The sequence below is a fragment of the Scyliorhinus torazame genome, chromosome 2, assembly GCF_047496885.1.
Source record: "Scyliorhinus torazame isolate Kashiwa2021f chromosome 2, sScyTor2.1, whole genome shotgun sequence".
Taxonomy (NCBI): Eukaryota; Metazoa; Chordata; class Chondrichthyes; order Carcharhiniformes; family Scyliorhinidae; genus Scyliorhinus; species Scyliorhinus torazame.
Window position 1 is genome coordinate 207,918,184 of NC_092708.1, and position 12,690 is coordinate 207,930,873.

Consider the following 12,690-nt stretch of genomic DNA (forward strand, 5'->3'; position numbering starts at 1 on the left):
CACAGAGGGAGAATTCAGAATATCCAAATTGCTTAATAGCACGTCTTTCGGGACTTGTGGGAGGAAATCGGAGCACCCGGAGGACACCCACGCAGACACAGGGAAAATGTTCAGAATCCTTCCACTGTGCTACCGTGCTGCCCCTAAGGTGCAGGACTAGCTGTTTATCTCTTTATGCTCTCTTACTCTCAGACCGTTGCAGACTAACTTACCTGTAAGATTCAGGGAAATTTTATGAAAAATCCTGTAACCCAATACTAGGCTTACACTGCCCTGTTCTCCCCTCAAAGACCAGAAATTGTATGGACCTTGTATGCATGTAGAAATGCTGATTAACTATCTTTTAAAATTCCTAACACCGTTCTATCTTAAATTAAATAGACAGTTTTCTTCCTTGTGAGACTTGGAGACGAACTGTCAACCACGGGCATCACAGATTCCTTTTCCATTGTCCACAGATGTGAATACTTTATGCCTTCCTCCCAATAATACGACTTGGGGCCCTCTTGAAACTTTAATAACCAAGGCATCCAAGGTCCTTGTTGGGCAGTACTCGAATCAGGTCACATAACCTCCTTCATGCCTGAATTTTACCCTAAATTAAGAAGAGAGTCCAAAAATAATCCTTAATCCTTCACATTTTTAACGGTTTAATCGCACAAAGGCGCATATTGCTAAAGGTCTAAGAAAGGTTAAATATTTCTTACTGAACAAGCAATTGTTAGATTGCCTGTGATTGAGCTGCCAAACCATACAGGCCAGAACAAATCTGGTCCTACTCCCAGTCGATGTTGAGTTTGCTAACATCAGATGCCATCGAGGTGCTGCAATTGATATCCGGGCCAGTGGACTTGAGCGAGGAACATGACTGGTGAAATCCTTTTCCTTTTTAAAATAAATTTAGAGTATCCAATTCTTTTTTGTGCAATTAAGGGGCAATTTAGTGTGGCCAATTGACCTACCGTGCACATTCTTTTGGATTGTGGAGGTGAGACCCACACAGACGCAAGGAGAATGTGCAAACTCCACACAAGCAATGGCCTGTGACCGGGATCAAACCCGGGTCCTTGGCGCCGTGAGATAGCAGTGATTGCCACCGTGCTGCCCCCAAATCCTTTTCCTGATCACGTCTCTGTGATTCCTGTTAGATAAAAAGAGATTCTGCCACCTGATAGACTTGGCTGTGTGATCCATCATTTCATAGACTTCCCAACACTCAGCCTCTCGGCTTTATAACTAGGATGCCACTTAACGGATAACCTAATGATGACTGATGCCCGTGGTATCACATGTGACTCGCTTTCACCAGCTGCTGAATTACTTTTGGAAAAATTGGCACTCATTCAAAACTGTTGTATTTATAGGCCGATGGACAATGTTGTATAGGTACTTTCATTATAAGTAATTTTTCTGTCATATACTGGGTTCCTTTCAAAATGAACTAGAAGAAACAAACTGCTTGTTCTCCAAGTGTCCAGCATTAATAAATTTAAGATTTTGTGTATTTGAGGTACTTAACAAAAATTAAACCAGGTTCCATTATAAGATCTACTGAATTTCTTATGTCTGAAGAAAGGTAAGATTTCAATCAAGTTATCAAGCTGGTTTTTTACAAAAACGTAGAATGATTTCAGATGTATATTCTTACAAATCCTGTAATTTTCTTCCGTTATCAGGTTGACAATCTCATTCCAGAATACACTTAGCAGAAGAAGTGTGGGGCTAACTCAGGAGATTTTCTTGGGGTTTGCACTGAGTGCAGTCAAGTGTGAAACCATGCCTGACAACGCCCCCCCCCGCCCCCCCCCCCCCCCCCCCCCCCCTGGTGTTGCATTTAGAAAGTTTCCATACATGCGCTTAACCTCTTTAGTCACTGGGAAGGCGACAACAGTTCAACAAATTTATGCCAACAGTGCATACTATCTAGGAGCATGTGTGAGGCCAGTGTCGCAGTTAGATTTTACAAAGAGTTTGACCACTTGGCTTAACTGGCCCATTTTATGCAGCTATGCTCCACACGATCCTCTACCCACCCCTTTCCATCCAACCTTACTGGTGTTCCTCTTAAAAGCATCCATGTTGTTTGCTTCGACTATGCAGCATATTCCACATTCTAATCACTGAGTAGCACGTTACACATTCTAACCACTGAATAAAGTTTCTCCTAAATTCTTTATTGGGTTTATTCGTGACTTTCTTATTTATGGCTCCTTTTTGTGTTCACCCTGCGAGTGGAGGCATCATCTCTGTGACGACTTCATTCATAAAATATGTAACCGTGCATTTTATATAACAGTTCAATGAACCTCAACAGAAACCACTGCAGCTCTTTCCAGACCCCTGTGAAAAGGCACATTCCAGACAGAGTTGCGCGATGGTCTCTTCCCCATCGCAGCTACCTCAGGGCACCATGCAAAGGCGGAGAGATTCTGGGCCTGCAGGAAGGATCTAACTTTTCCCAAATCTATTATGTGCCAAATTAATTGTACTTGCACTAGATTTAGATAATCTTGACTTTTTACCCTGCAGTGACATTTTCTTGTTTGTGCTGGGCATACATTTTTCCAATGAGGTTTTAATGCTTTTGTAAATTCTCATTTCGATCACTGGTTCACAATGAGAAGACTGAAAAATATGGGAATAGCTTTGTCATCTTAGTTATGGTTTTTTTCAGTCAAGGTTTGGCAGTCCGCTGTTGTTGTGTATGCAGTTAATCATAGTTTCTATCAACCAGTCAGAAACCAGTTTGGTCTTAAAACTTGTCTTGAGTAATGGAGTGACATTTGCAATTTTCTAATCCAACAATACAGTGCACAAATACAACACTATTGAAAATTGTGACTGACACATTTAGAATTTCCCAACTGTTCCTTTTAATACCCAAGAATTGAAACTTTTAGGCCCTGCAGATTTGTCTACCCTGAGCGCCATTATTTGCTCCATTGACTTTTTTTAAATATGTTAAATCCTCCATCTTGTTCCCCTTGGCTTGTGTGTACATAGGGGTTTGAGTTTGCTGACTAGCATCTCTTCTCGTGCAAGTATTTCTTGAGTATGCCTTGCAATATTAGAGTACAGAGGAAGAATCAGAAGAGGCAATCTTAAAATTGTTTAAATAATCAAAGAAATATCTCAAATTCTTTTAAAGCACGTTTTGCAGTGATAAATCTGAGGCACAGAAACAGGAGAAGGTCACTCAGTGAGATCAAGACTTGTGGATTTGTGGATAATCATTCAGTTTTACTTTATGGAAATTTTTGTTTCCTCCAAATGTTAAATTGGTACTATACAAAATACTGAGCTGCCCAATTCTCCACTTTCGGTGCTTAATGTCTGAGATGGTGAATGTGTCTTTTCAGTCTTCCCTCAGAATGTTTTTTGAAAGAATTGAGTATCCAGAATTATCAAATGTGGTTCCCAAAGCTATGAACAATTAAACTGTGGCTGATCACATTTCATGTGTTTTAGGAATAAATCTGTCGTACCAAGTTGCTGAAATGTTCATCTTTAAATTGTCTCTTCAGCAATATCTTTGGTTTGCGGCCTGTTGACTATGCAAGTTCTGAAGAAATGTTTGCAGCTCTACAACACTCCCCGAAAGTTGAAGATCCATTTGCTGAGCAGTGCTTTGCAGTATGTATTCTGAGATAAGATACAATTCTTTTTGCGTTGAAGTGTTTAGTATCTTGTGACCTATTCATTGTTATTAATTGTCTTTAACGATCAAGACATCTTTTATTACTGCAATATTCTATGGAATAAACCTTTAAATGGACACTTAGATTCAAATTTTAGCTTCTTTCAGCACTGATGTTGTCTAATTTATTTTCACCATTTGAATGGTATGCAGTTCCATGTACAATGGTAGACTTTTAGCACATTGCCCAAGTGGCCATTTTTGTATGAACACGGATAGTGACTTTTTAATCCGAATGGGTGCCAGAGACAAACTCCATCTCATGTCTCAAATCCACATGCTTTCGGCACTGATATTGGATAATGAATTAAATAGGAATGGATGGTGGGAACATATCCATTGGACACATTCCAATAGCCACGCCAGGCCCAAAAGGCAGCTCGCAGCTGTGCGGCGTGGCCGATAAAAGCCGTGAGACCCCGCTCCCAAAATCTCCCGGCTCAGGCCTCGTGAGATCCAATGCCATCTAGCGAGACGTTGCGATGTAAATCCCTCCCATTGTGGGCGGGATCACTTTTTGGTAAAGCTGCATATTCGAGCGAGACAGCTAGCCTCACTCCAATGTGCAGATTCCTGAAGTACCAGAGGCTTTGGGATTCATTCCCTTCACCTCGAAGACGTAGGGCAAGCGCTTTTCAACACTGGTCCCTACAAAGGGGGACCAGACGGAACAGCACTCGTGGAGGTCTCCCAGGGGATTGGAGGCCCCCATCTGCATCCCCTTTGGGAAGGGTGGTGCCCTGGCAGTGCTGGTGCCACTTGGGAACCCTGGTAGTGCTAGCTGGGTGCTATCCTGGCACTACCAAAGTGCCCAGATGGCATTCCCAGCTGGCAGTGGCACTGCCACCGGATCAAATTTGCATTTCTGCACGCGTGCGATCAGGCTGGGAGTGCCCTGCGTGGCGGGGGCTGGGGCCCCTTCCATAGTGCATTTGGGGTTGGGGGGGGGGGGGCGTGGGGAGGTTGGGATCGCTTCAGTGTACAAAACGGGGCTATGTGCAGCCTTGGCCGCGTGTTCTCCATTGAGGCCCCTTGTACAATCTGAGTCGTGTTGAATAGTTATGTGTTTCTCAGCGCTGTGAACGCCGGGAAACATGTGGCTAAACACGCTCGCTGTGGGACTTTGTTCCCAATTGACTTGAGCTCTTTATTTTATTTTTGGATTGCACAGGTGATTTGCTGAAGTGCCTGGCTCCTTGGAATCTCTGGATTGACAACCTAAAAGGGCTCACGTGGACACATTCATGCAACATACAGGGAACATTGGGTGGTGGGAGTCTGGAACTCTATCTGAAAGCACAGAGGCAGAAACTCTCATTGCAATTTAAAGAATATTTGGATATGCACTTGAAGAGCCATAACCTACCAGCCAATGGCACAGGAACTGGAAATAATAGCTCTTATTCGGCTGCCACAGATATAATGGGCCGCATGGCCTATTTTCTTGCTGATATTTTCAGTGTTTCTATGTTTTTAATGGATACACTGGCTGGTTTTGTTTTTTATTCTCCTCACCAGCCCCTAGCCTAGTTATTGCACGCTAACTGGGATCAGATAACACCATATAAACAGGGGTCTGACCTGGATTCAAAACTATATCACATTGTGGGATTACTCAGTCAGCCATCTGGGGCAGCTTAATTTTCTAATCAATCACTTTGTTCAAAACACAATTAGCAGTATTATTGACCCAGGAGTAATAATTGTTGCAGCTGGACTGTAATGTTTGCAGTCCATCTTATGAGTAGTTGTATTTAGTACTCATTGGCTGCTCCGTTGCTCTGAGAAGACTTATGTTAGTGCAAGCATGTGTTTTGCATTCTCAAGTTGGTATCTGGGAGGTATAATTGATGGTGTATTCGTTATGAATGCTTGGTTCTCAGTTCCATGGTATATGAGCTTGTTTAATCCTAAGGATGGCTAACAGGCTAACCTGTTCCTTGTCTTTCCAACGATTAGGTAACTGCGAGCCAGCGAAGGGAAGGGCCTACAGTGTTGCTGGGAAGTGAGCTCCGACCAGCCAGCAAGAATAAACTTGACAAGTTGGTAAAGCTGCTGAAAGCTGGGAACTGCAGTGAATTCAATACCTCAGGTATGCTCCTTTGAATAGGCATTCTAAATGTTAACTCGTTGCTTAGCTGGACAAGAACACACAAAGATGGAAATGAGAGTCATTTCCATTAATTTTCTTAAAAGATTTTGGAAATTTCGAACAAAAATGTTGTAAAGAATATAGATTGATACCCAAGTATTGAGGAAGTACCGGCAAAATCCACCTGTGTACCCCCTACCCCCCCCCCCCCCCCCCCAAATACACACACACAGTTGATCAAACTAGTCTGGTCTTGATGAAACTAAACTGTCTTTACCTTAATCAAGAGGTGATCTCTATTGCAACCAGAAAAAAATCCCAGCTCCTGCATGATGGAAAGAAGAGGGAGGTTCTTTCCACGTTTATATAATGAATTTTAAATCTGTTGAATTTATGGAGATAGTAGTTGATGCTACTTTTCAATAATAATGTTTGCTCAGGATAGATGAGGTAGATCAAGATAATGTACCTGTGGGACAGCAGCGAGAGGCATGATTGAACATAACTGGAGCCATAAACCTGTTGGAAAGCCTAGAGTGAGTTACAAATCCTTCCAGGCCAGTGAGAATATCATTTATTACTATTTATTACCATTTATTAACAATTCAGTAACAAATAACGTTTATTTCACTGGTCTAGAAAGAAAGGACAAAAGAACAAAAGTGAGGGATTAACAACAAAGAATTTGCCAAATCCATCGCGGCATGTATAGTGTTTAGTGCCAAACGAGGGAATATCTTGCATGCCATACTGCAGGAGGTAGATTGGTAGCAGTAATTGGAAGACCCAGTGGGGGAGATATTTGGGGCCCCAAGAGGTCAGATTGCAAATTAAGGAATGAGATTGGCTGAATATTTAGCTTGATCGGGTAAACTGATCAACCGATTGTCGGTCATTCAGAAAAAGCAAAGGATTCTGCATTGGTGTAGCACTGTTGACGAACTAAAGCCATTGTTTTGTTTGAACATTGAGGCTGCAAAGACAAATGACTTTGACAGAAAGGAAGTTAGCTGAAAGATTTTGAATGTTTGATTTTTTTTAAAAAATTCAGAGTACCCAATTCATTTCATTTAAAAAAGCTCTTAAGAGTAGGAATCAAAATGGGGAGACATTTTTCACTCATGAAAGAACAAATTCAGGTTCAAAACACAACTATATTAGGAAAGAGGTAAGTTAAAAGCAACATAAAAAGGAAAATAATGAAACGATGGGCGTGCTAAATAATTACTTTGCATCAGCATTTGTAGTAGAGGAAGATATAGCATGCTGGACATTCCAAGAAAACTAATATTGTATTAGGGTCAGAGATAAATAAAATGAAGTTAAATTAGTCAGGTAAAATGATAGGCAGACTTGTCCTTGTTTCTTGCCTTTATTTTGATATGACAGTGCGATTAAACAGGATACAGTCAAGACTAGGCACAAGCTTTACTGACGATATCTTGGTCGAATCATCATCTATACGTTCAGATAACCTTATTTTTGTTAACTCCATGATTGGCTATAAGTTTGTGCATTGTCTTGTATGCGGCACCATCCTCTTCTGTTAGTGCTTCCCTCAGCAATCTAACTTCGCGCCTGAGGTAAATGCGTTTCCATGCACCTAATTTAATAAATTGCTGAGGTGATCATGGCCTTTGTCTTCTAATTTAATAATCCACGCGTTATCATCTGTCCCAACTGTCCTATCTGCTCATTTTCAACTTAACTCCTTCCCCTTTCTCAAATTCTTACATTTTTGCTTATTTCTTGTTCTCTATCTCAATATATTATCCTTTCTTCAGTCAAGCTCGCTTTACTGCTCTTGTTATTCCTTGCTCCTTTTCCATTCTTTGTACCTCTGATATTTTTCAATCCAATGCCGAGGACTATCAGCAATACCATTAACATTACTAGTCCCTTCGGAACAGCCATGTCCAAAGTTATGATTCTTCACTCGTGGCATTCCCCTGCCATCCATGATTTCAAACACTTTAATCACTGCCTCAAAATTGTTGTTATTTTGTAACACGTACATGATATGTACATTAGGGCAGCACGGTAGCATTGTGGATAGCACAATTGCTTCACAGCTCCAGGATCCCAGGTTCAGTTCCGGCTTGTGTCACTGTCTGTGCGGAGTCTGTGCATCCTCCCTGTGTGTGCGTGGGTTTCCTCCGGGTGCTCCGGTTTCCTCCCACAGCCCAAAGATGTGCAGTTTAGGTGGATTGGCCATGATAAATTGCCCTTAGTGTCCAGGGTTGCCCTTGGTGTTGGGTGGGGTTGCTGGGTTGTGGGGATAGGGTGGAGGTGTTGACCTTGGGTAGGGTGCTCTTTCCAAGAGCCGGTGCAGACTCGATGGGCCGAATGGCCTCCTTCTGCACTGTAAATTCTATTTGTTTGAGAAGTTCCAGTTTTGTGGATTATGGATTTCCGTAACAATGGAAGGAAGAAGGAAATGTGTGACATGTGGATTGCCCTGTAGAACTTCATCTTCCATTGGCATAGTTATTTGCATTAAAGTGGTGGACAGGAAATAGGTTTTACCTCCAATTTTTATGCTTCCTCTCCCAAGTCACATGCAAAATGTAATCTGTATGACAGACTTGTTTCCACCATATTGCTAACTGCTGTGGTTGTTACACAATACTTCCTTTTACCATTATAATTAATTAATAGTATTAATACTGTAATTAACAATAGTTCAGAAGCAGGCAAAATGGAAGAGAGTAGAGTAACAGTAAGTCAGAAATTGCGCTTTAGATACATTGGATAAAGGAAAAACTAAAAAATAGAACTCATTTAGAATGGAAGAATGATGAGATACATGCAAGTAAAACATTACAGCTGAAGGCCAGGTTGAGGTGTGTGGCCAACATAAACTTTATACAGCACAATGAAACAAATAGAATGAATTGCAAGTGCAAATTCAACTTGGAGGGTACTGACATGAGGCTACAGGATGGTCAGGATTGGAATTTAAATAAACTAGGCTATAAGGTCTGGAGAAATGATTGTGAAAATGGTAGAGGAGAAGAAGGAGTAGGATCCTTTGTGATTAAGGATGAAATCACTTACTTCAGTGTTAACAAAGGATATAATCGGTGGTAAGCAGACAGTGAAGGCTTTATGAATAGTATTGAGAAATGGAAAAGATTTAAGACTATAATGGGTGTTATCTATAGGCCCCAGTGGCAGGTATGAAGTGGTAGATTTTTTTAAAAAAAAATGTATTTTATTACAAATGTGTATAAAAACAAGTTGCGGTACATAAATATGCTGGGAAATATACTTCCCAACAATCAACTATACAGTTTGCCCAACTTTTTCCCACTTTGATCTTTACCACCCGCTTGCCTCCCTGCTCCCCAAACCACCTTTATTTATTTATATATATATATCCGGAAGCTACAGTCACTCCAGCAGGATGTATCCCAGCAACCTAGGGAACCCCTCCAGATCTTTCGCGCAAAGTCCCTAGCCTGCAGATACCTGAACTCACTCCCCCTTGGCAGCTCTACCCTCTCCTTTAGCTCCTCCAAAATGGCAAACCCTTCCTCCAAATACAGATCCCTCACCTTGGCCAACCCCACTTCCCTCCACCACCTATATACACTATCCATCCCCCCCCGGCACAAACCCATGATTCTCGCACAAAGCGGTGTTAACAGCGACATCCCTTCCACCCTATAATGCCTCCTCAACAGATTCCATATCTTCACTGTGGATCACACCACCGGGTTCTCTGAATACCTACTCGACGCAATTGGTAACACTGCCGTCACAAAATTCCTCCTCCTACCCTAACCCATTCTACCCCTTCCACTTTCCACCATTGCCGCACCTTTTCCACATTCGCCGCTCAGTAATAATAAGCAAGTTCGGCAACGCCAACCCTCCCCTGCTGCCTCTGTAGCAGGGTCCTCCTGACCCTCAGCACCTTCCCCTCCCATACAAAGTCCGAAATAATCGTGTCCAGTTTCCGAATAAAGGCCTTTGGTATAAAGATCGTGAGTGTCTGAAAAATAAACAGGGACTTCGGCAGAATGTTCATTTTTGCCACTTGGACCCTCCCCGCCAAAGTCAACTGCAGTGTATCCCACCTCTTAAGGTCCCCCTAGCCTTCTCCAGCAGCTTTGTTACTTTCTACTTATGGAGCCCTGACCGTTCCCTCGCTACCTGAATCCCCAAATATCTGAACCTATCCTTCACCACCTTAAATGGCATCCCCCCCTAAATTGGCTCACTGTCCAAGCTCATTCACCGGCAAAACCTCACTTTTCCCTACATTCAGCTTATACCCTGAGAACTTCCCAAACCTCCCCAGCAGGCCCATGATCCTTCCCCTACTCTCCAGCGGGTCCGAAACATACAACAATAGATGTTCCCTTTGTCCCCTCATAATCTTCTGCCACTCCACCGACCACCTAAGAGCCATCGCCAAGGGCTCTATGGCCAGCGCAAACAACAATGCAACAGCGGGCACCCCTGCGTAATTCAAAGCTTCACAAACTCATATCATTCGTCCTCACAATCGCCCTTGGTGCCACATACAGCAACAGCACCCATGCCACAAACCTCGGCCCAAACTTTCCCAGAACCTCAAACAAGTACCGCCACTCCACCTAGTCAAATGCCTTCTCCGCGTCCATGGACACCACTACCTTTGGTACCAGGGCTCCCGACTCATAACTACGTTCAACAACCTTTTATTACTCGCGAACTGCCTGCCTTTCACAAAGCCTGTTTGATCCTCTGGAACCACCCCCGGGACACAATCCTCCCTGCCAACAACTTAGCCAATATTTTCACATCCATGTTCAACAGTGATATGGGTCTATACAACCTACATTCCATCGGGTCCTTACCCTTTTTTGGGATTAACGTAATCACTGCCTCCTTCATCGTCTCCGGCAGCTCCCCCTTCCCCAATGCTTCATTAAACACCCCCAAAAGATGTGGTGCCAAGTCCGACACAAACTCCTTATAAGATCCCGCCGGATACCCATCCGGCGCCGGGGCCTTCCCCGATTTCATACCCCTGATACTATCCAGTACCTCCCTCAGCCCCAGGGGCTCCTCCAACACCTGCCTCTTTGCTTCCTCCAACTGAAGAAACTCCAGCTCGTCCAGAAACCATCCCATGTCCCCCCCCCCGGTCCGCCTTGTAAGTCCCTGGTAATACTCCCTGAACGCCTCATTTATCTTCCCCGGCTTCGATTCCACATCTCCAGCCCCCGTCCGTATCTTCAATATTTCCCCGGACGCGGCCTGTCTCCGCAACTGTGTGCGCCAGCATGCAACTCATCTTCTCCCCATACTCATATTGCACCCCTCTTGCCCTATGTAGTTGCCCTACCGCCCTCCCTGTTGTCAGCCTGTCAAACTGCCCCTGGAAATGTTTTCTCCTCGCCAATCCCTCCATGGTGGCAGCCTCGAATACTCCCTGTCCACCTCCACTATCTCGCTCATTAGGCGGTCATATTCCTCCCTCCATTTCCTATCCGCGCGAGCCTTGAACGAGATACTTTCCCCATGGATCCACCATACCCATCTCTTCCATAAACCCACCCAGCTTCATTGCCATTTGTACCCTACCCATCGACTTGAAGCTCGACCTATCCACTGTCGGCTCTAGGACACAATTAAAATCTCCTCCCATGGTCAACTGGTGCGTGGCCAATTCCGGGACTGCTGCCAGTAACCCCCTCATAAAACCCACACCGGCCCAATTTGGTGCTTACACATTTACCAACACCACTGGCTCCCCTTCCAATACCCCACTCACAATCACATATCTCCCACCCGGATCCCTCACCTCCTTCGCACTCTCAAATCCCATTTTCTTGCTCAATAAAATTGCCACTCCTCGATTTCGAATCAAACCCCAAGTGGAAAACCTGCCCGATCTGCCCCTTCCTTAACCTAACCTGGTCCTTCCCGCATGGCGTGTTTCCTGAAATAATAATAAGAAAGACCACCTCCGCTTTCAAGCTCCTGAGGTATGCAAACGCTCGAGATCTTTTAACCGGTCCATTAAGTCCCCGAACGTTCCACGTTACCAACCTTACCAGAGGCTTACGCCTCCATTCCCCTCTACCGTTCTTCATCTTCCCCACTTATCTCCAGCCCCATTAATTCCACCCTATACCTCGCCCATCCCAGACGGCCCCCTTCTCCACCCTTGACCATGTCATCCCTCACCCCCTGCCACGTCACGCCAACCCCCCTCCCTGGCCAGCTCTCTTGGCCTTCTCTCCTAGCTCACTTCCGTTCACCAGCACTACTTGATAGCGTGGCAGGCCCTGCGTAAAGGCTCCTCCCAATGACCTCCATTCCCCCCACTCCTCAGCTCAGGGAAGCAGGCTCCCTGCTGACCTTACCATTCCACACCCAACCATGAGACTCATTCTGAACTCCAAGTCACCTCCCCCGAAAGCAAACAAACAAACGTTAAACACAAACAGCCCGAGAAACAGGAAGTGGGGGGAGGATGGGAGCATCCATCCCCGCATAAACATCTTACCCCGACCACCCCTTACAATCCCAATAGTAAACAGCAAACCCAAAAACGCCCCCTCCAAACCGGAGGGAGGGAAAATCTCCCAATCCCTACCCCCACTTGAAAATGCATCCCCAACCATTACAAAATACCAGCACCCTGGTTCCTAAACAATGTCCACTCAGTTCTCCCCCTGTTTATGCTCCTTGATGAAGTCCTCGGCTGCTTCTGGGATCTTGAAGTAATATTCACAGCCTTCAAACGTCACCCATAGTTTCGCCGGGTAGAGCACCCGGAACCTGATCCGCCGCTGGTACAGCACCGCCTTGGCCCTGTTGAACCCTGCCCGCCGTTTCGCCAACTCGGCTCCAGTGTCCTGATATATTCGGACCTTGTTTCCCTCCCATTCACAGGTGCGCT

General features: G+C 44.5%; 1 protein-coding gene across 4 annotated transcripts in view; it reads left to right on the plus strand.

Moving 5' to 3' along the window:
- bard1 (BRCA1 associated RING domain 1) overlaps positions 1-12,690 on the plus strand; it is a 317,511-nt gene that overhangs the window by 215,509 nt on the left and 89,312 nt on the right. For all 4 annotated transcript variants that reach the window (XM_072483151.1, XM_072483157.1, XM_072483165.1 and 1 more), the window contains 2 exons: positions 3,525-3,633; positions 5,657-5,789. In XM_072483151.1, the coding sequence (XP_072339252.1) occupies positions 3,525-3,633; positions 5,657-5,789 (242 nt within the window). The remainder of the gene's footprint in view (positions 1-3,524; positions 3,634-5,656; positions 5,790-12,690) is intronic.